This window comes from Ursus americanus, chromosome 4, assembly GCF_024610735.1.
Source record: "Ursus americanus isolate L20-20 chromosome 4, mUrsAme1.1.p, whole genome shotgun sequence".
NCBI lineage: Eukaryota > Metazoa > Chordata > Mammalia > Carnivora > Ursidae > Ursus > Ursus americanus.
Genome location: NC_142130.1, coordinates 42,910,995 through 42,934,843, shown reverse-complemented (window position 1 = coordinate 42,934,843; position 23,849 = coordinate 42,910,995). Strand labels below are relative to the sequence as shown.

The 23,849-nt window shown below is 36.0% G+C and overlaps 1 protein-coding gene across 5 annotated transcripts in view; it reads left to right on the top strand.

Annotated features, from left to right (window-relative positions):
• Nucleotides 1–23,849, top strand: part of GRAMD1C (GRAM domain containing 1C) — an 86,979-nt gene that overhangs the window by 18,651 nt on the left and 44,479 nt on the right. For 4 of the 5 annotated variants that reach the window (XM_045785154.2, XM_045785153.2, XM_045785152.2 and 1 more), the window contains 3 exons: nucleotides 8,364–8,467; nucleotides 9,074–9,169; nucleotides 15,272–15,352. In XM_045785154.2, coding sequence (XP_045641110.1) covers nucleotides 8,364–8,467; nucleotides 9,074–9,169; nucleotides 15,272–15,352 — 281 coding nt within the window. Of the gene's footprint in view, nucleotides 1–8,363; nucleotides 8,475–9,073; nucleotides 9,170–15,271; nucleotides 15,353–23,849 lie in introns of those variants that run through there. The other variant, XM_087861613.1, reaches the window with a different exon arrangement.

Genomic DNA, 23,849 nt, shown 5'->3' with positions numbered 1-23,849 from the left:
CAGAAAATATTTTTCAAGATAAGCTCCATAATTAGACAATGTAAAACTAAGTTGTAATTTGGGGAGGAGCGATTTCTGACTTATAAAAATACTAAGTACTAGTTAAGAAAATAGAACTAAAAGAAAATTGTCATGATTTCTTCTGGTGCTTGTTTCATATGGTTTTGTAGGAAAAATTTTAAATTTGATGTTCAGTATATATTACCTTTCCCTGGAATAAAGGTACTCCTTAACAGATTATAGAGCAAAAATTTTATAAAATTTTCTAGGGCTATTATTATTTTCATGTAATCTTTCATTTCTTAGAAAGTTTATTTATCCTTTTAGTAAACTCTATACCCAACGTGGGGCTTGAATTCATGACCTTGAGATCAAGAGTCACATGCTCTTCCAACTGAGCCACCAGGTGCCCCTCATGTAATCTTTCAGATAGATTTTTTTTGAAATAGACTTTAAGAGGAAAAATTTAGCCATTTTTCTTATAAAAGTGCTTAATTTTTGATACAAGCTTAAGATAGATTCTTTGTAATCAGAATATAGAACTAGGTTTTAATTTTTTTTTTTAAAGATTTTATTTATTTATTTGACAGAGATAGAGACAGCCAGCGAGAGAGGGAACACAAGCAGGGGGAGTGGGAGAGGAAGAAGCAGGCTCATAGCAGAGGAGCCTGATGTGGGGCTCGATCCCATAATGCAGGGATCACGCCCTGAGCCGAAGGCAGATGCTTAACCACTGTGCCACCCAGGCGCCCCAGAACTAGGTTTTAATTTTAGTGTATATTTCATTTAAAACATTTATTCATAGAAATTTCTGATTTCTGGTACTGTTGGGCAATATTCAATAAAATGAAACTGAATTTCTAGGTAGTTCTGCTCGGTACCTAATCGTTATAATGAATTAAAACAGCTTCTAAGAACATTTGAAAGTAATGCATTCTCATGAAAAATATTCAAACACTGTATAAGTGCATATAATGAAAAGTGAGTGGTCCTTCTGACCAAGACCACTGCAACATTGTTCCTGGGCTATATAACCACTTTTAGTAATTTTTTTTGTATATTTCCAGAAATTTTCTGTAGGTATTTCAAGAGGCATATATGTATATTCCTAACAGAATTTAGATGGAAACATGCTGTGCTTACTCTTTGAACCTTGTTTTGAGCTCTTTTTATTAGCATTACTTAAGGATCCACTTCATTCTTTTAAAGCCTGCCCAGTATTCAGTTAAATGAACTTTGTACCATAATTTTTTTAACAAATCCTTTATTGATGGACATTTTGATTGCTTCTTGTCTTTTACTATTTCTGCTAATGTTACATTGAAACTTTTACATTTGTTTTGGCACACATGTGTACACATATTGTAAGATAAATTTTATGAGGTGGAATTGTGGCAAAAAAGTAATGAGCATTTAAAAAGTTTACTGTTGCCAAGTTACCCTCCAAAAAGGCTGCACCAATTTGCATTTTTATTAACAGTGTATGTAAGTACCTGTTATGTCACACCTCAGGAACTTTGCCTTAGTAAAATTTGGTAGGTAGAAATGGTACTTAATCATTGTTTAAATATGCATTACTTTAATTATAAAGGAGGTTGAACATCTATTCATATGTCTATAAACCATTTGTATTTCTTTTCCTGTGAACATTTCTCTTCATAAACTTTGCCCATTTTTCTGGTGGTTGTTTGTCTTTTTCTTAATTTGTAGTAGCTTGTTAGATGTTTGAATAATTAGATCTTTTTCATGTTCATTGCAAATGTTTCTTGCCAGTTTGTCACTTGAAATCAAATACTTTTCATGGAAACCTTTACAAAATTTATCATACTTGTCATTGCCATCTTGAAAGAATCTGATGATACAGTGATATATACTCATTATAAAACATTAAAGCTATGCAGAAAAATATAAAGAAACAAATTGAAAATTATTGGTAATCCTAACACCTACATATAATTTTGGTTAAAATTGTTTGGATAACTTTCTAGGTATTTTTCAGTGTGTAAATTTGCTTTCAAAAATTTACATTCTGTGGTTTTCTCTCACTGATACAATAAACCTGTTCATTGTATAAAATTTGGAAAATACAGAGTTTTACAAAGTCGAAAACTAAAACCACATATAATTGTACCAACCTACAGACTGAGAGAAAACAGTTGATAATCCCATATCTGATTTAAAAAAAACCCTTGTCTTTAGAATAAAACTATTCTTAAAAGTCAACAATAAAAACACAAACAACCCACTTTAAAAAAACATCAATAGACACTTTACCAAAGATATATATGGATGGCAAATAAGCATATAAAAAATGCTCATCATCAGTTATTATAGGGAAATGCACATTAAAGTACAAGTAAACTGCACGCTAATGAGAATTGCTAAAATTAACAACAACAAAAAAACTGACAACACCAAATGATGTTGAGGATGCAAAGCTACAGGGCTCTCATCCATTAGTGGTGGGAATGCAAACTGGTGCAGCTGCTTTTGATGGCAAGTTGGCAGTTTCTTGTAAAGTTAAACGTACATTTAACCATATGACCTACCAGTCCTAGTTATTTTCTCAAGCAAACTATGAACTTGTGTTCACAAAAGTCCTGTACATGATTGTTTATAGCATCTCTATTAACAATTGGGAATAACCAAGATGTCATTCAATTGGTGAATGAATAAACAAACTGTGGTCCATCTGTACAATGGTATACTACTTAGCAGTAAAAAGGAACAAGATGTTAATATACACAGAAACATGGATGAATCTTCAATACATTTTTCTTTTTTTTTTCATATTATTCCTTTATTATCCTTTTACTTTTTATTGGATCGGTAATGATGACCCCTTTCATTTCTTTTTTTTTCTTCATTTTTTAAAAGTTTAAATTCAATTAATTAACATATAATGTATTATTGGTTTCTGAGGTAGAGGTCGGTGATTGAAAAAAGCAAAATTCTAAAGGTTACATATTTGTTGATTTCATTTATATGACAGTCTGGAAAATGAAAATATATAAGGATGGAAATCAGATCTGTGGGCACTGGTGGGGAGAGAGTGGTTTTACAAGGGAATTTTTCCAGTGATGGAATGGTTCTATATAGTACTGTGGTGGTGGTTGCATAATTGCACGTTAAACCTTTTCAGAGGTAACTTTATTGTGTAAAAATTAAATCAACCAGGATATCAGGAGATCCCAGGTTGAAATGCCATTGTTAAAAAAAAGAATCTAACTGTATTACAAATGAATGACATAATTGCACTCAAGGGTGTATTAGCATATATACTTGTATTCCCTACCTTTGTCTGTTGCTAGGGCCTAGAAACAGTGATATCCCAGTAGCAGTAAGCATGTCCAGGGCCCAGATACTGGTCTCTAAATACCATTCCCCAATAAAAGGAATGAGAGCTCCTTGAAAAAATGGTCCATTCTGGGGCTAGGACAGTGAAAATACAAGATGAGTGACTGTGGCATATCTTATAGTCCTATAGTGCCAGAAAGTAACTAAGTGCTAAAAAAAAAAAAAAAGCCAACTTGAAAGAACTCCCAATGGTCAAAGACAAAATAATTTGAGCAATAAAATAAATAATGACAATATCAGATTATAACCTGAAGAATAAAATAAATATCCATGAGTCCATGTTGATATAAATGCTTGAATAATTTAATGCATGAGGGAAAAGACACAAATCTTCCTCCAGTAGTATTCTCAGGTAATTTATATGCACATTAAAGTTTGAGAAGCACTGATGTAGGATAACACTTAAGTGCCATACCTAAGGGTGAGGGCTTACTAGGTTCTTATTCTCTGTGCATATAGTAATGATGATGAAGAGGATCTCTAAAAGATTTTAACCAATCCATGTATATTTATACAAATGATCTCACCAGTGTGACCCCATGTGTAGCATCCAATATAGTGATAAACAAGCCACTAATTTCACTAAAGAAAACCCTTTTCTAATGTGTCTATGCTAATTAGCCAAACATTTGTTGTTGAACAGTAATAAAGGTAACAGAAGGGCTTATAGTAGCCCCTGAAGGAGTGTAGTCCTAATTAAATTGTTAGCTGACTTATTCCAAGTGTGAATCCCTGATTAGGACAACTAACTATCTCTAGAATATTTCTAAACATCTGTTTTAGCTGGAGTCCACATTTTCACTTCTAATATTCATTCGTGCCTTCTTTTTTTCTTGCTTAATCCTGGCCAAAGAAAATGTTATGTTGGGGAAATATGATCTAAAAAAACATATCCTACCCATCCAGAAAACTCCACAAAAGTAGAAAAGAAAGAAGACAGTTTTATTATTGAATAAGCATTCAACTGGAATGGGATGTGCATCACAGGTAATCTGTAAAAGAGATTGTGAAGAAAGAAAGAACTCTCACCCTTTTAAATGACCAAACAGATGCAACCCTTTACACATGTTCTAAAGATAAATGATAACTAGACCTCAAGTAAGAGGACTTAATAGTACTGTATATTACATATAGTTCATCATAAATTCACCTGATAATTGGGACTACTCTCTGTTAGTTAACTGGCTTTTTGCAAAGGAAAAATAAACTCATATCTTTATTACAAGAGTTAGTTTTGCAACTTGGAGCAAGATGCCCACGAAAGTGAAGCTCCTACCCCATCACAGAACCTGGGAGATAAGGGTGCTATTTCTCTCAATGTTTACATTTCAAAGAGATGACTACTAGGTCCTTGAGAAAACATTCCTGGGTTGTAAAACTGTCAAGGGTCTTATTTTGCTTTTAAAAAGATTCATGGATATCTCAAAGGAGCAAGAAAGAATTTACAAATTTTCTACAGAAAATAATCAAAGAGAAATGTAGAGGGAGTCTTTTTTCCCATTTTACATGAGGGAACATTAATTTTTTTCTTTTTCAATTTGTATGTACCTTTACAGTTGTCTCAAGTAAAAAGCAAACAACACAAAAAACGTAAAGTATAAAAAAGGAGAAGGGTTGGGGCACCTGGGTGGCTCAGTCCATTGGGTGTGCAACTCTCGATTTCGGCTCAGGTCATGTCTTGTGGTTGTGAGATCAAGACCTGCCTTGGGCTCCACGCTGGGTATGGAGCGTGCTTGGGATTCTCTCTCTTCTCCCTCTGCCTCTCCCCACTCGTTCTCTTTCTAAAAAATTAAAAAAAAAATAAGGAGAATGGTTTTTTTTATAATTTAAATATTAAATCTGAAAGCAATCCTAAAAATGTTGCTCCAGAGAGTCTTTTTTAAAGCAATGTTAGCACTACTGGGCTCCCAAAGATGATTGCTGCTAAAAAAGAATACTTTGGAATGTGTGTTTCCTGACATGATTGTTTAAAAACACATTCTTTTAATTCACTGTTATCTCCTTTATGGATAGATGATGCCTAAATTCTTTGATAAAACTATAAATAGGACATCTTGTTTATTTATTGTGCAATCTTACTCTAGAAGTATATGGTGCTGATTCACTCCATCTGTATTTCCATACTATTGATACATATTTCCACTGTACGCTTTGTTATGTTAGAGTTAATAAAATTGATCTTTAAGAATTGGAGCCATTCAGTTGTTCCAGAATTGATTATGTAATAACTAGTTAGTTGATGTTAACACACACATCAAAGTGATCTATGTTGCTTGGTTAATTTACTTAATTTTATTCTAACTTTCTAGTCACTACCTATAAAGTTATAAAATCCATAAAACAGTTTTTGATAAGCATTTTCTTATTCCATTCTAGATGAATCAGATTGTTTTTTGACTCAAATCAGATAGAATATTGGCTTCTGAAATAATAATTACATGTTTGCTTATCAGTAGGGAAATTGGGAGTTAAAAAAAAAGTAAAATCTCTTGGCTTAAAAAAATTTTTTTTTCATTTCCTGCATGGGCCATATTGCTAGAAAGCCATTTTATAAAAAAATTTTATTGAGGTATATGTTTATTCCAATAAAATATATCTGTTTTGGGGCTCCCACCCTTTTTTTTTTTTTTTTTAAGATTTATTTCTCCATCCTAGAGGTGGGGGGAGGAGCAGAAGGAGAGGGAGAGAGAAAATCATCAGCAGACTGCTCACTGAGCATGGAGTGGGACGTGGGGCTGGATTCCACCACCCCTAGACCATGACCTGAGCCGAAATCAAGAGTCAGATGCTTAACTGACTGAGCCAGCCAGGCGCCCAGGGAAACCCTTTTTTAAACCACTGAAAAAAGTCTGTCAATCTATGTCAAATAGTCTTCAGTTAAAAATAGTCCGGTTGTTTGCTATAGCTTTGAGCATAGTTAATGTAAAATAGTGCAGTGGTTCTCATAGTGTGGTCCACAGGCTAGCAATGTTGGTGTTACCTGGGATCATGTTAGACTTGAAACTCTCTACCCTGCTCCAGACATGTTTAATCAGAAGCTCTGGGGAGGGGCCTAGCAATCGTGTTTTGATAAGTCTGCCAAGTATTTCTGATCTGAAATGCGAGAAGCACTAAATTAATAAAATGTTTCAGTGGCTTAGATAAAAATTTCAGGACACCTCGAGGTGACCCTGAGCCCAATCCCTGTTTTAGAGATGCATACTAGTAATGAGTATCTTAATCTACTTAATTATTTACTAGGATTTTTGTTTGAGGGCATCTCAGTTTTGTTCCGCTGAAGGAAACATTTTGAGAGACTGAATTACTCTGCTCAATTTTTAGTATTTGCTTAGAAATTTAACATGATTAAATTTTTTTTAATGGTTTTTTATTATATTATGTTAGTCACCATACAGTACATCCCCGGTTTCCGATGTAACATGATTAAATTTAAATATTTTGAGGTTATACCTCAACATTTTCCTAAAATTGCTAATCACTTTATATAATTTTTAAAGTTATCAGTTAAACTAAATCTCTTCACAGTGATGGGGGAGCAGAAGGCAAGCTGAAGACAAAGCATAAGCTGACACCCTGCAACCTCCCTCCACCCCCCACCCCAGGGTGGGACATGTGTGACATTCTTCCAGGAATCTCCCAACTGTCTTACTGTTAATAGCTTGTTAGAGGAGAAAACAACCTTAACTTGACATTGTCATGGCCTGTCATGGCCTTCTGTATCTTGTAGGTATCTTGTAGGCCAGTCCTCTTTAACATATGAAAGTTGTTTTGAAACCTCCCTTTTCCTTACTTCCCCCAACTCCTGAGTATATAATTAGCCACCGCTCACAACCACCTACAGCAGCTCTTTCAGTCCTGTCCCCGTGCTTTAATATATTGCCATTTCACACCAAAGACGTCTCAAGAATTCTTTCTTGGTTGTGGGCTCCAGAACTTCACCTATATTCCCAAACCCCATCAACAGCAGCCTTTTATATCTTGAATTAGTGATAATTTAGCCATACTATTTACATTAGCCAAAGAGCCAAATCTAAATCATGGTATTAACTTACTGGTGGATAGTGGCATTTACCAGAACACTCATGATTTTGCTGGATTTTAGTGCTGAGGCAGAGAGGATCAACTTTCAAATTAACTTAAAATGTATAAAATTTTGGTGGTAATTATTGTCCCCTTCCTCACCCTTTTCCAATGTCTAATTAATCACCAATCTCCCATCAGTACTACCTCTTAAATATTTCTGAATCTAACTACTTCTTTCTCTTAATACTGTCATTTCTTGGTCTGAGCCATCATCAGTTTCCCCCTGGACTTCCAACTCATTTATATGAATCCAGTCTCACAGTATGAAAAAAGTAGTCTTTAATAATATACATCTGATCATTCCCCTTCCACTTAAAACTCATCAATGGCAAATAAAACAAACCAAACCAAAACAAAACAACTCATCAATGGCTTCTTGTAAAGTTCACAGTCTACCATAGCCTATGAACATTACATGATCTAGTTTCTCCAGCTTCTCTAGGCCAGAGTTCTTTGTATAGTTACTCAAATGTGCTTTTTCTTTCTTCCATGGGGTCTTTGCACCTGCTCTTCCTCATGGTCCAGCTGACCATTTATTGACATTTAGTTTTTAGTTTAAAGACTACTTTTTCTGGAAAACTTATTCTGATATACTCTCTCCCTGCCCAGTCCCCTCATACCTGTATCCTCTTTGTTATAGTCTCTCACAGCTTTCTCTACACTTTGATCATTATACTTATTTTTGTCTTTGTTTATTGTAACCTTTCCTTCTAGACTGTTCCGTGAGGGCAAGGTCCATGTTTGGTCATGCTAGTTTCCAGCAAAATATCTGGTGTATGGTGCCCAAAGTATCTGAATGAGTGATTGAATGAATAGCAAACTAATGAACAAAGAGTGATGACTTTTCATGTGTTAAAGTAGGATAAGATTATAAAGTTGCCAAATTTTTGTGAATAAGCTGTTCCTTATTCTTGTGTATCTAGATTATGCTTGTGCTCTTCAGAGGGACATTTTGCTTCAGGGACGTCTTTATCTTTCAGAAAACTGGCTGTGTTTCTATAGCAACATCTTCAGATGGGAAACTACAGTAAGATGTATTTGGATTTGATTTGTTGATACAAATAATTGCATAGGTAGAAATATATACAGTCCTCCTAAAAACAATATACTTTGGATTCCAAAGTAAATTTATGTATATTTGTGTATAATACTTATATATACATGTTGTAGATATATATACAATATATGTATATTGTAGAAGCATGTAATCTATTTTCTTAATACTTCGAGCTCCATTTGTACATATTTAATACAGTTGGAGAAAGAGATTTCAGGTTGAAAAAAGCTTGAACATACATCTATTTGACTGCCAAAATCATGTCGTATGTGACAGACTGTCTGAATTTTGTTTGTGTGTGTATGTGTTAATATGGAACACGAACACCCACATGTCTTTTCGCACTCTATCCTAAACTTAGAGATAAGAGCTGTGGAGGAAATTATTGGTGGGGGAGAATGTCTGACTGCTTACTCTGTTTTTCTCAGAGAATGCAAGCATGTGCTTATTATTATTAACTCCTTCAGGTTTTTCAATGGAATATTCTGGATTAGATTGATGTAATACTTGGTATTTTGTGCTGTATATGTTTCTGAAAAATCCATTTAATAATTTTTCATTCTTTTGTGTGTTTAGATTTGTATTGCATTAAAGAACATAACCTTCATGACTAAGGAGAAAACTGCTCGACTCATCCCAAATGCTATCCAGATTGTTACTGAGGGTGAAAAGGTGAAAAGCTTTTTTTTTTTTTTTTTGAAAAGCTTTTTTTACCTTTCCTTTATTATATTATGTGGAGATAGTCTGCATCATACTGATTCATTGGTGTTGGTAATTCTTCTTGGAGTTAGGAATTTGTAATAGAAATATATTTAATACTAGATTTCTGTATAAATACTGCTAATTAAATGACTGCTAACATTTTTTTCAACATGTAATCAATGTTTTTTTTTTATTAACTCTGCTAACATTCTTTGTGCTTTATAGTTCACAGAAAACTTTCCCCCGTATTTTTCACTTCTTCATTATAAGAGGTTGATAGGGTAAGCCTTAGCGAAACATCATTATTTTTTAATACTGTAATAATTCCATGATATTGTTCCGTCAATAATACCTGCACAGTAGCAACTAATAAAAACAAATGGTTCTGGTGAGCAGAGAGATTTGGGTAGCATATAAGTAAACACATAATCCCTATAATATTTTTTTAGGATGACAGTTATCTTTAACTGCCATTGTTTTTATTGTCTACCTATAAGATCTGCTGTTTTTTAGTGAGGATATATGAAGGATCTTTCTGAACCCACCCGGAAGATTGATTAGGGCTCTGTGTGTGACATTAGAAGTATAATGCTGAGAAAGAAAAAGCAAAAAGGAAGGAAAAGAAGGCAAGTATGGAAGAGAATGAGAGAGAAGAAGAAGGAAGGAAGCACAGAAGGAAAGAAGGGAAGCAATGAAAGAAAAAAAGGAGAGAGAAAGGAAAGAGAAGCAGGGGAGTGAAACACTATCATAACACTGAATCATTGTAATGATACTTTTAAATCTTGTAGTTTCTTTCAAATGTACTTTACATTTTATTTTTATTTTTAAATAATCTTATCCTTACAGAATACTTTCCGGTACAGTACAAAAAACTTTCCCCTCTGAACTATTTGAGAGTAAGTGGTCACTCTGTAGCCTGATCAGTCCAGATATCACCCCAGATATTCTAGCATGTATTTCCAACAAAGACATTCTCCTGCATAAGCACAACCCAGCCATCACAATCAAGAAGTTAACATTGATCATCACCACAGTTCAGTCCTCAGACCTTCTTCGATTCCCCCAGTTATTCCAATAATATCCTTTATAGCAAATAGACATAGTTTAGAAATAAATAATTACATTTAATTGTCATGCTCTTTAATTTCCTTATTCTGGAATAGTCCCTTAGTCTTTTTTTTTTTTTTTTTTTTTTTTTGACTTTTGAGCCCTGTAATCTCTTTTGAGATTACAGGTAAGTTATTTTGTAGGATATCCTTCAATTGTGTTTGTCTGATATTTCCTTGTAATTAAACTTAGGTTATGCAATTTTGGCAGAACTGACATGAAAGTGGTGCTCTGTCCTTTCCATTGCATCCTATCAGATGACCCACGATTTCAGTTTCTACCGTTACTGGGGATGTTCACTTGGATCACCTGATTAAGATGGTGTCGGCAAGACTTTACTGTAAAGTTCGTCCATTTTCTTTGTAGTAACATTTTGTGGCAAGCTACTTTGAAACTATGTAAATATACCATTCCTTCTCAGACTTTAAATTTATGCATCACTTACATCAGCATGTCCTTCAGTATGTTTTATTCAGTGAGTTCTAATCCATTACTATCATTATTTATTCTGATGCTCAAATTGTCCCAAATTTGGCCATTGCAAGGCCATCAGTGTCCTTTTGACTATTCTCAGCATTATTTGAGCATTTCCTTGCTTTTTGGCATGTTGCAGGCTTTCCCTGCCTCAGCCCTGGAATCAGTCATTTCTCCAAAGAGTTCTGATTTCATTTAAGGGGAGACTGATATTAGAAGCCAGTGTGTTTATTGCTATTGGGGTGTCACTATTTCTAAGCCCTCTAAATGGTCAGATTAAGGGTATATGTAATTATATATATATGTAATTACATATCATACACACATACATGCCCACTTGTACATTAGTGTCTGTTTACTTACCTGTCATAAACCATGAATTTACCTAATATCTCCAATTCCTAGCAAACACCACGGAGTTCATTTTTGTTTTCTCCTTTCTTATTTGTAACTCCCTTCCCTGACTGTGAGAAACCAGACTCCCATTACCCTCAGTATATTTACCTACTTGATCAGTTGGCTTCTATGTAACCAGTCTTCCTCTCCTTTGCCACTCCTTCCCCACATGGATGCCCCTTAAAAAAAAAAAAAAAGATTTATTTATTTATTTGAGAAAGAGAGGGAGTCTGAGCACAGAGCCTGACACAGGGCTTGATCTCATGACCTTGACATCACGACCTGAGCTGAAACCAAGAGTCAGATGCTCAATCAGCTATGCCACCCAGGCGCACCCCCCACATGGATGTCCTTTTACCTAACTTGGTTTCTGACACTTCAAGTCAGGCTGCTGCCCATTCCCTCATGACACAGATACTCTCACCATGTGAAAGCTTTCCTCACTCTGCTTAGGCTGACACCCCATACTAAGCACCTTCCCTGCATTCACTTTACCCTGTGGCAGGCCACCCATCTAAAGGGATGCCCTCCATTCCCTGCTTGTGCTTGATATTCTGTGACAGTTTGTCACTGTGTGTGGTCGCCCCCCTCACCCCTTCAGGCTCTGTTTCTCCAGCACAAAGCCACCCTCACGGACTCCGTCACACTATGTCACCCTCACCCTCTCTAGCTCTGACGTGCTTTTGTAGGCTGCCCCCATTCGTGGTCACATTCTTCACCATGCTTGAGTTCTGACCCCCATGCCAGGCTACCCCTTTACACCGTCACCCTCCGTTGGCTCTGACTCGTGCCCCTCACCCTGTTCTTGTTCTAACACCATGCTCCAGATCGCCCTCATACGTGGAGGCCCTTCTTACCTACTTGGGCTCTGACACTCCACATAGGGCAATCCTTCTATGTGGACAACCTCCTCTACTTTTCTGGTTTTGACATTGTTTTGGGCTACTGCAACTCTTTCTCCCTATCCTCACCTCTAGTGTGGATGCCTACTTTCTCTGTTCCACCAACAGCTTTAGGGCTGAACTGTTCAGGAAGGGAAAAGAGCTAAAAAACCATATTCTTAATTTTACAATCAATACATGAATACATTGCATTCCCTAACAAAATCATCAAACAATTCTTTTTTTTTTTTTAAAGATTTTATTTATTTATTTATTTGACAGAGAGACAGCCAGCAAGAGAGGGAACACAAGCAGGGGGAGTGGGAGAGGAAGAAGCAGGCTCCCAGGGGAGCAGGGAGCCCGATGTGGGGCTCGATCCCAGGACCCTGGGATCACGCCCTGGGCCGAAGGCATATGCTTAACGACTGAGCCACCCAGGTGCCCACTCATGAAATTCTTAAACTAACATCTTCCTTCTATGCCTATAATCCCTAATCCCATTGTTTTTCTAGAGGCAAACACTGTTATCAGTTTGGTGTGTATCTTTTCAGACTTTCCTCCTTTGTGTGTGTGTGTGTATATATATATATACACACACATATATATCTTTGTGTGTCTCTATAAATATATAGACATACGTATATATATGTATGTGTGTATACACATATATATGTGTATTTATATATACACACATATAGTTTTGCTTTGTCTTTGAAGTAAATGCTGTTTTATACATGTTGCTTTTCAGTTCTTTCTTAAAAAGAATTTAATATCTTGGGCAACCCTGTCGGGACCCCTCTCACTCTTGAGAGTTTTTTCTGTATCTTCACTTAATAAACTTCTATCACTCTGCTCAAAAAAAAAAAAAAAAAAAAAAGAACTTAATATCTCTTGGAGTCACAGCTTAGCACATATAGATGGAGCTATTTCTGTTTATTCATGTGCTGTATAGTATTTCATAGAATGAATTTACTGTGGTTCCCTTGACCATTAGTTCATTTCTAATATTTTGTTATTATTGACAGTGCTGCAGTGAACAGCCTGACCATGCCTTCTTAAGCCCAATGTGTGACTGTTTCTCACATATATAGTGAAATTTCAGAGTCAAGCATTTTAATTTTAATAATGATAACAACAACTAGCATTTGCTGTTTTAACACTGTTTAAAGTTCTTTATAGATATTTTCTCATTTAATTCTCACAAAAATTTGTTACTATAATTATTCTCATTTTTCTCAGATGAGGAAACTAAGGAAAAGAAAAGTGACCCAAAGTTGTAGAACTCAGTGGTAGATTGTATAAAAGAGTGGATAGAATTGATAAGTTATTTAGTTTAAGAAGTGGGAACTAGATGGACTAGGAGATTTTTCTTATCTATATATCTGAACAACAGGTTATAAGATTATTATAATACAAGAAAGCAAAACAGTTTGGTCTAAGAAAAGGAAATACAGGATAGTAAGTAGTCATCATTATTTTGTGTGTATAATTCCATTTGGAAAATCTCCTCCATATATCCTTGTTATGAAAAGTTTTGCTTTGTGGAGAGTATTACATAGCAACATTTCAATTTATTAATTGGAAAATAGCACTCTAAAATCTTTTTATGAACAGTGTAAATATCCAAAATATTATTTGTTTGACATTTTATTTAGCAAATCAAACATATAACTGAGCTTTCTCATCCCTAAAAATAACTACTCAGTCATGAAAAGTCACTAACTATGGGGTCGGAAGAGATGATACACTGAGAGACTGTATTTAGTGCTGTCACTTGTCAGATTTTCTCATAAAAGCCTATTTTAAAACGTGACTTTGCAAAATCAGTTAAATGCAGAGGAAGAGATAGGTCTAAAAGCAAACATAGAATTATAGATTGAAACATGCTATTTCTTTTTTATGGTATTCAAAGCAAAGTTAAGTTTTAACATGGGTGTTTTATATCTATAATTAGTAGAAATTAAGCATTTCTGGATTTTTTTAGAAGACTATGAAAGATGATATGATTTGAAATTAAGATCCTTAAAATAAATCAATCTCTGAAATCCACTTGAATTTTTTTAAGATTTATTCATTTATTTATTTTTAGAGAGAGAGAGAGTGCGCATGTGAGAAGGGGGAGGGGCAGAGAGAGAATCTTCAAACAGGCTCGCTGCTGAGCACAGAGCCCAAGGTGGGCTCCATTTCATGACCCAAGAGATAATGACCTGAGTAGAAACCAAGAGTCGGTCACTTAACTGACTGAGCCATCTAGGTGCCCCCACTTGTATTTTTTTTTATTCTTTATGTATACTTGGCTCAAATGGTCACCAAATCATGTCTCTTTGGAAAGTTCAGAATAAATAAAATTTTAATTTTTTCATAAACTTTTAAGATGATGGTAATAAATTATATGTACATAAATATTTACCTATTTCAAGCTCCTTTTCTGAGTAACTATTGATAAAATTGTATTTCCTGTAAGATAAAGTTTTTAAAGGTTTTATTTATTTTCTTTGAGAGAGAGAGCATGTGAGTGTATGTGGGGGGGGGGCAGAGGAAGAAGGAGAGAATTTTAGCAGACTCCATGCTGAGTATGGAGCCCAATGTGGGGTTCTATCTCATGACCCTGAGATCAGACTTAATAGGCTGAGCCACCCAGGTGTCCCTGCAGGATAGTTTTTTTTTTTTTTTTTTTTTTAGAGATTTTATTTATTTATTCGACAGAGATAGAGACAGCCAGCGAGAGAGGGAACACAAGCAGGGGGAGTTGGAGAGGAAGAAGCAGGCTCATAGTGGAGGAGCCTGATGTGGGGCTCGATCCCAGAACGCCAGGATCACGCCCTGAGCCGAAGGCAGACGCTTAACCGCTGTGCCACCCAGGCGCCCCCCCCCTTTTTTTTAAGATTTTATTTATTTATTCGACAGAGATAGAGACAGCCAGCGAGAGAGGGAACACAAGCAGGGGGAGTGGGAGAGGAAGAAGCAGGCTCATAGCGGAGGAGCCTGATGACTGCAGGATAGTTTTTAAAGACACCTTGTTCAAGCACCAATTACCTGTTTTTCTTCTATTGTAGCAAAGAATGAAACAAAAATAATATATGAAGTAGGCTATGGTGTCCTACTAGTTTGCTTTAACCATAGCAAGTGCCAACAGATCTTCATGACAAATACTCTTCCCCACCCCCACTTTTTTTTAATGACACTAAAATTATCTTACTATTTTTCTTTGCAGTTTTTCTTTACATCTTTTGGTGCCAGAGATAGAAGTTACCTCAGTATCTTTAGGTTGTGGCAGAATGTACTGTTAGACAAGGTAAGTGTTCATACCAGAGGCAGGTGCTTCTTATAATAGCATCCTCCCACTGTGTACCTCAACAGTGTTTATGAGTTGAATATTTCTGGAGTTTTATTTTTCTGGAGTTAATTTTGACTAGAGTATTCAAATTCCAAGATGAAACTTGAAGCAAAACAGAATCCATGGCTATGTTAAGATATTAGTTTTACAGTAAGTCTCCCCTTTATCTGCAGGGAATATGGTCCAAGACCCATAGTGGATACCTGAAACTGCAAATAGTACTGAACTCAATATAGATGCTATGTTTTTTCCTATACATCCATGTCTATGATAAAATTTAATCTATAAATGAGGCATAGTAAAATATTAATAAAAATAAGTAATAATAAAGTAGAATAATTATAATAATATACTGTAATAAAACTTATGTGAATGTGGTATCTCTCTCAAAATATCTTATTGTACTATCTATACTCATCTTCTTCTTGTGATGATATGAGATGATAAAATGACTGCATGATGAAATGAAGTGAGGTGAATGACAGGCATTGTGACATGTTGTTAGGCTACTACTGACATTCTGGTGGCATGTCAGAAGGAAGACAATCTGCTTCCTGACTGTGGTTGACTATGGGAACTGAAACTGGGGAAAGTGAACCTGTGGATAAGGTTACCCTGCAATCCCCAGGGTAACCACCAAAAAAAATAACTTTAAAAATATGGTAAATTAAAATGGGAATTAAAATGATACACTAGAACTATCTATTTAACATATAAGAAGGTGGTAATGGAAGACATAAGATACATAGAAAACAAATAGCAAAATGGCAGACATTACATTAAATCATTAAACATAAATAGATTAAGCACTTCAATCAGAAGGCAGAGATAGACAGAAAGAATGAAAAAAAAAACATGATCCGGGTATATGCTGTTGATATGAAACATGTTGGATTTAAAGATACAAACAGATGGAAAATACTGTACCATGCAAGTAGTAACCAAAAGACAGCTGAAGTGACTGCAGTGGTATCAGACAAAATAGATTTTAAGACAAAGATTAATAAAGACAAGGAATAATATTTTATAATAATAAAAGGGTCAATCCATCTGGAATTTATAACAATTATAAACTTATATGCACCTAATAACAGAGCCCTAAATTACATGAAACAAAACTAGCAGAACTGAAGGGGGAAATAGATAATTCAACAATAATAGTTGGAGATTTCAATACCCCACCTTCAATGATGGATGGAACAAGCACAGAGATCAACAAGGAGATAGAAGATTTGAACAAAACTGTAAACTAACTAGAACTGAAAGACATCTATGGGACACTCAAAGCAGAATATACGTCTTTCTCAAGTACACATGGAACACTCTCCAGACAGACCATATGCTAGGTTATAAAAGAAACCTTAATAAATTCAAGAGGACTGAAATAATACAATGGACTACAGTGAATGACATTAGAAATCAATAATAGAAATTTGGGAAATTCGTAAAATGTGAATATTAAGCAAAACATTCCTAAGTTACCAATGAGTGAACGAAGAAATCACAAGAGAAATTAGAACATACTTCGAGTTAAATGAAAACAAAAACACAACATACCAAAACTCATGAGGTGCAGTTATAGCAATGTTTAGAGGGGATTTTATAACTATATATACCCATATTAAAAAAAGGAATGATCTCAAATCAATAACGTAACTTTCCACCTTAAGAAATTAGGGCAAGGAAAAGAAACTAAACCTAAAGCAAATAGAAGCAAGGAAATGCTAAAGACTAGAAGAGAATGAATGAAATAGAGAATAGAAAAACAGATAATCAACAGAATAAAAAGTTTTCTTTGAAAAGATCAGTAAAGTTTAACTAGACTGACCAAGAAAAAAAGATTAAAATTATTAAATTCAGAAGTGAAACTGATAACATTACTACTGAACTTGCAAAATGAAAAGGGTTCATACTACTTTATGGACATTGTATGCCAACAAATTATTTAACCTAAGTGAAATGTATAATTGTGACTAGAAAGTCATAAACCATTGCAACTGACTCAAGTAGGAATAAAAAAATCTGAATAGACCTATAACAAGGAAAGAGATTGAATTAGCAATAAAAAAAATCTACCCACAAAGAAAAGCTCAGGCCCAGGTGGCTCCATTGGTGAATTCTACCAAATATTTACAGTAGAATTAACATCAATCCTTCACAGAGTGTTTCAAAAAATAGGAGAGAACACTTTGCAACTCAGTCTCTGAGGCCAGTATTACGCTTTGATAACCAAGTCCAGACAAAGAACATCACAAGAAACCTACAGGACAGTATGTTCACTGTGTTTATGTCATTTTGTCTGTGAATATCGACAGAAATCCTCAACAAAACCAAACCAATTTAGCAAAACAAATCCAGCAACATATAAAAACAATTATATGCCACAACTAGGTAGGATTTATACAAGGTAGATTGAACATATGAAAATCAGACAATGTAATACACTATATTAGTGGAATAAAGGACAAAAACCACATGATCATCTCAGTCAATACAGAAAAAACATGTGACAATACCCTTTCATGATACAAAAAAACAAAAACAAAAACAAAGTAGGACTAGCAGGGAATTTCTTTGACTTGATAAAGCTCACAGCTAACATAATGACAAGAGACTAATGCTTCCCCAGCTTTGGTTGGGAACAAGACAAGGATGTCCTTTCTTGCCATTTCTATTCAACATTGTATTGAAAGTTCTAGCTGGGGAAAATAGGCAAGAAAAGGAAGCAAAGACATCCAGATTAAAAATGGAGAAATAAAACTATCTCCACTAGCAGACAATATGGTTTCATATATGTAAAATTCTAAGGAAGTCAGTAGAAACCCATTAGAACTAGTAAGTTCAGCAAGTTGCAGAATATATGATCCAAATACAAAAATCAATTATATTTTATACAGTCACAATGAACAATCAAAAAAAAGTTCACTTATAATAACATCAAAAAGAATAAAATACTTGGGAATAAATTTAACAAAAGAACTTAAAGATGAACAGTGAAAGCTACTAAATATTGTTAAAAGAAATTAAAGAAGACAAGTGAAAAAAATCTCATGCTCATGGATTGGAAGACTTGATATTGTTAGGATGTGATACTCCCCAGATTGATCAGCAGATTCGGTGCAATCCCTATCAAAATCCCAATCGTCATTTTTTTTTTTTTAAGAAATTGAAAAGCAGATCCTAAAATTCATATGGAAATGCAAGGTACCCAGAATAGTCAAAACAGTCTTGAAAAAGAAGAACAAAATTGGATTAATTATTCTGTCAGGGCCTGCCATAACAAAATACTACAGACTGGGTGGCTTAAACAGCATACATTTATTTTCTCACACTTCTGGAGGCTGGAAGTCCCAGATCATGGAATAGGCAGGGTGAATTTCTGGTGAGACCCCTCTTGTTGGCTTGCAGCCTTCTCACTGTGTCCTCACATGGCTTTCCCTCTGTTCATGCTTGGTACCTCTTCCTCTTATATGAATACCAGTCCTATTAGGGTAGGGCTCCACCTTCACAACTCTGACTTAGCTCAGGCTGCAATAACAAAATGCTGTAGACTGGGTGGCTTATACTACAGAAATTTATTTCCTCGTAGTTCTAGAGGCCGGAAGTCTGAGACTGGGATTCCAGCTTTGGTTGGGTTCTGGTGAGAACACTTCCTGGCCTTCTCATTGTGTTCTGACACAGCCTGGAAGGAAAGAGAGAGCCGGAGCCAGAGCAGGAAAACTCTCTGGTGTCTTCTTCTAAGGGCACTAATCCCGTCATAAGAGTCCCACCCTCATTTACCTCATCTAAACCTAATTATCTCTCAAAGGCCCCACCTCCAAACACCATCACATTGGGAGTTAGGATTTCAACATATGAATTTTGAGGGGACACAATTCAGTCCATAGCAACCTCATTAACCTTAATTTTCTCCTTAAGGTCCCTAACTCCATATATAGTCACATTGGGGGTTTAGGGCTTCACATATCAGTTTTAGGGGGATGCAATTCAGTCCATACCATTGGAGGAGGTGTACTTTTTGTTTTGATGTTTACTACGGAGCTGCAAAAATCAAGTAGGTTTACTGGTGTAAGTCTAGACATATACGTTAATGGAATACAATTGAGAGTTCAGAAATAAAATCTTACACTTATCAGCCCTAATTTGATTTTTGACAAGGGTGCCAAAACGGTTCCACAGGGAAAGAAGTCTTTTCACCAAATGGTACTGGAATAACTAGATAACGCATACAAAAGAATGAATTTTGATTCCTACTTCAGACCATATATAAATATTAATTCAAAATGGACCATAGTCCTAAATGTAAAATCTTAAAGTATAAAACTCTCAGAAGAAACTGTAGCTATAAATCTTCATGACTTTTGGATTAGACAGTGGTTTCTTAGATTTGACACCAAAAGCTCAAGTGACAAAAGAAAAAAGGTAAATTGGATTTCATAAAAATTAAAAACTTTTATGCTTGAAGGTGTCCATCAAGAAAGTGAAAAGACAACTCACGACTGGGAGAAAGTATTTGCAAGTTATATATCTGATCAGGTATTTATGTCCAGAACATGTAAAGAACTCTTAAAACTCAACAAGAAAAAGACAAATAATGCATTAAGAAAATGTGCAAAGGATTCGAATAGTCATTTCTCCAAAGAAGATATACAAATGGCCAATAAGTGCATGCAAAGATGTGCAATGTCATTAGCCATTAGGGAAACATAAAATCACAAGAGATCCCACTTCACACCCCCTGGGATAGCTGAAATAAAAAGACATTAACAAACATTGAGGATATGGAGTAACTGGATCTCTCATACATTCTGGTGGGGTTGTAAAATTTTGAAAACTTTGAAGAACAGTTTGGCAGTTTTTCAAAATGTTAAACATAGTTACTGCATGACCCAGCAATTCCACTCCTAGGTTTTTATGCAGGAGAATTGAAAGTGTATGTTCACACAGAAACTTGCGCTTGAATGTTCTTAGCATTATTCGTAAAGCCAAAAAGTAGAAACATCCTAAATGTTCATCAACTGATGAATGATGAGCAAAATGTATATTCGCACAATGAAGTATTATTCGTCAATAAAAAGCAGTGAAGTACTGATACATGTTACAACATAGATGAATCGTGAAGCTTAATGGTATGTGAAAAAAGCCCGTCCCCAAAGAACATATATTGTATGATTCTGTTTTTATGAAATGTCCAGAATAGACAAATTCATAGAAGTAGAAGTAAATTTGTTTCTAGGAGGAGAGAGGAATGAAAAGTTGACTGCTAAATGGATTTGGGTATCTTTTGGGTAGATGAAATATTCTAAAAGTTGTGATAGTTGTACAACTGAGGATATGCGAAAAACTTCTGAATTGTACACTTAAAGTGAATTTTGTGGTATGTGAATTATAGCTCAATAAATCTGTTATTTTTAAAAAATGGCTTGGGGGGGGGTTGAGTTGAGATTTCCAGCTGATAAGGAAGTCTCCTTTGCTGCTAGAGCTCAAACACTGCAGGCCAGAACTTTACCTCCTCCTTTCTTCCCACTCTCCAGCTAAGCCCCTCACTGGAGTGGACAAATTGTGGCCTCTGTGGCTCTTAGGGTTGAATGGTTTTCCAACTTTGGGGCAGCTGCTGTGGTCAGGGACTTCCAAACAGTGCCCCGCTGGGATGCTTTCACTTTTCCAGAGTTCTGGGAACATGGAGAAGTGGCCTCGAAGTCCCCAGGTGGAGGAGAAAGATGGGAGTGGGGGTTTGCCAAGCCCAACCCCTCCTTCCTCCTTAAGGGAATAGACAAGGCTGGGAGTGAAGCACCATGTCAAAGCTTGTGCCACTCTCACGAGTCTTTCTGGGTGTTTGGGCACCCTGGCTCCTTGGAGCCCCATGCCCATAGTCCCGGCCTGGGCGATGCTTAAGGGTGGCGGGCCACGGGGTCCTGGGTCTGGTGGCCCGTGGCAGCCACCTGCAGGAGTACGGAACAGCTGCACAAAGGCTGGCTGTCCTATAGCTTTCTGCGTTACCCTTTCCAAGTTGTGCTGCGAGAAGCCTCTTTCCCGGCGTTAGGCCCGCTATATTCGGATGCTTTGTTACAGTTACAGTGGGCTGCTCCTACCGGCGTGGGCTGAAAATTCCAGTATTGCCCTAGGGACCTGGCTAATGCTACCCTCTAATGCCAAGTTTTTTGAGTGCTCTGGAAATCCCCCAGGTGCATTCCCTCATTCTAACAAGGAGCCAAAGACTGCTACTGCATTTGGTTTTGGACCTGATCTGAGCGTCCTCCCCAAATCCCATTTGCGCTTATCACAGGCAAGAAAGTTGGGATACATCCTTATGAAAACAAATAACTCCAGGGAAGTGATAAAGTTCAGGTTTACAGATGAGCCAAGGAAGAAACTGGGATCTGAACTTTAATAAAAAAAATTTTTTAAAAAGCTGTTTGGTTTTTAAAAGATTTTATTTATTTGAGAAAGAGAGTGTGTGAGAGAGAGCATGAACAGGGGGGAGGGGCAGAGGGAGAGAGAAAAGCAGGCTTCCTGCTGAGCAGGGAGCCTGTCGTGGGGCTGGATGTGAGGCTCGATCCCACTGGGACCAATACCAGAGGTGAAGGCAGATGCTTAACCAGCTGAGCCACCAAGGTGCCCCATCCTTCTAGTTTTTTAAAGCGATAAAGCCACACTTTGTGGCTTTTGTAATACTATTTAAAAAAAGCAAAAATCCATAAAATACACAGCATAACTACAAAATTCTTTAAAACAACACATCATTTAATAATACATCTTATATATATTAAATATAGTTTAAGAGAATTTAAGTTCAGAATATTATATTCATGTTTACTTGTAATTGGGAATCTGAGAGTAAATATGTCTAGTTAGCTTACTTCTTACATGAGAAGGCCTTAAAAATAAAGCACATTAATCTAGAAAAAAGATTAAGGTAAATATAACAAAATGATTTGTGTGTGTGTGTGTGTGTGTGTGTGTGTGTGTGGTGTGTGTTTTATTGATTTCTCCAATAGATCCACAAAAGGAAAAAAAAAAACTGGAGACAAATATGGCGTCTTTGAGAAAGAATGCTTTTAAAAGTACATATTTTTTCGGGGTGCCTGGGTGGCTCAGTCAGTTAAGTGTCTGCCTTCGGCTCAGGTCATGGTCCCAGGGTCCTGGGATCAAACCCTGAGTGGGGTTCCCTGCTCAGCAGGAAATCTGCTTCTCACTCTCCCTCTACCAGCCCCCCTCATGTTCTCTCTTTTAAAAAATAAAAGTACATGTTTTCATTCATAAGTTTCTCTGATGCATTACTTCAGAAAGAACAGTTTATTTCAGATATTTAACTTAGTTTAACATAAATCCTCATTGTTTAGACATGTGTTTAGCCTGTCACTATGGTTATTTGTGTGGTAATTTATAGCACTTCGGCTTAGTTCACAACCTCTGAGCTTAGTACCCTTTTTCTAGACAGCACATTGAGTATCTGGGATTTGTGTGGCCAAAAGACAGAGGCAGTTCCATTCTTTGATGCAAACAATGGATGGTTTCTGTCTTCTGTAAATAACTGTGCAACCATGGTTTTAGATAAGACTCTAGGCCCTTCCCCACCCCCAGCTGTTTTGTTTAGTTTAAAGCCCTTACCCCTTCCATGCTCTATATCAGAGCCAAACAATCTTCCACCTTTTTTTGTAAGGTCCACAAAGTAGGAATGACTTTACATTTTTATTTTATTTTTACTTATTATTATGTTTTCGGGGGGGGGTGAGGGGTAGAAGGAGAGGGAGAGAAAGAATATTAAGCAGGCTCCATGCCCAGCACGGAGCCCGATGTGGGGCTTGATCTCACTACCCTGCGATTGTGACCTGAGCCAAAATCAAGAGTTAGACAATTAATGGACTGAGCCACCTATGGCCCCTGGCTTTACATTTTTAAACTGTTTTTTTAAAAATAAAAAAAGGAATAATATTTCATGACAGAGTAATATTTCATGACAAATTCAAATTTCATGTTCATTAATAAAATTTTACCAAAACACAGCCATGCTAATTTGTTTGTATATTATATGGCTGCTTTCACACTGTAGCAGCAGAATTGAGTAGTTGCAATGGAGATCGAATGGTCCACAAAGCCTAAAATATTTGCTGTATAGACTTTCACAGAAAGTTTTTGACCTCTGAATAATACTACAGCCAAATTTATCTTTTTAAAAAAATGTATACCTACTAATATTAGCTTCCTGCTTAATACCCATCTCCCTTGGAATAAAAATCTAAAATTTTTTATAGGGACTCCATGATCTTTCAGCAGCCCACCACATCAGCTTCATCTCCGTACGTCTTCACTGTTCTTAAGTGTTCTGCCTTTTTTTTTTTCTTCTCTGCACTAGATCTTCAAATGCAGTCCTTGTTCCTGCTTCTTTTCCACCCCTAGTTTGAAGTGATAACTCATTCATAAAACTAAGTCAGGTCCATTCCTTCACCTTTCT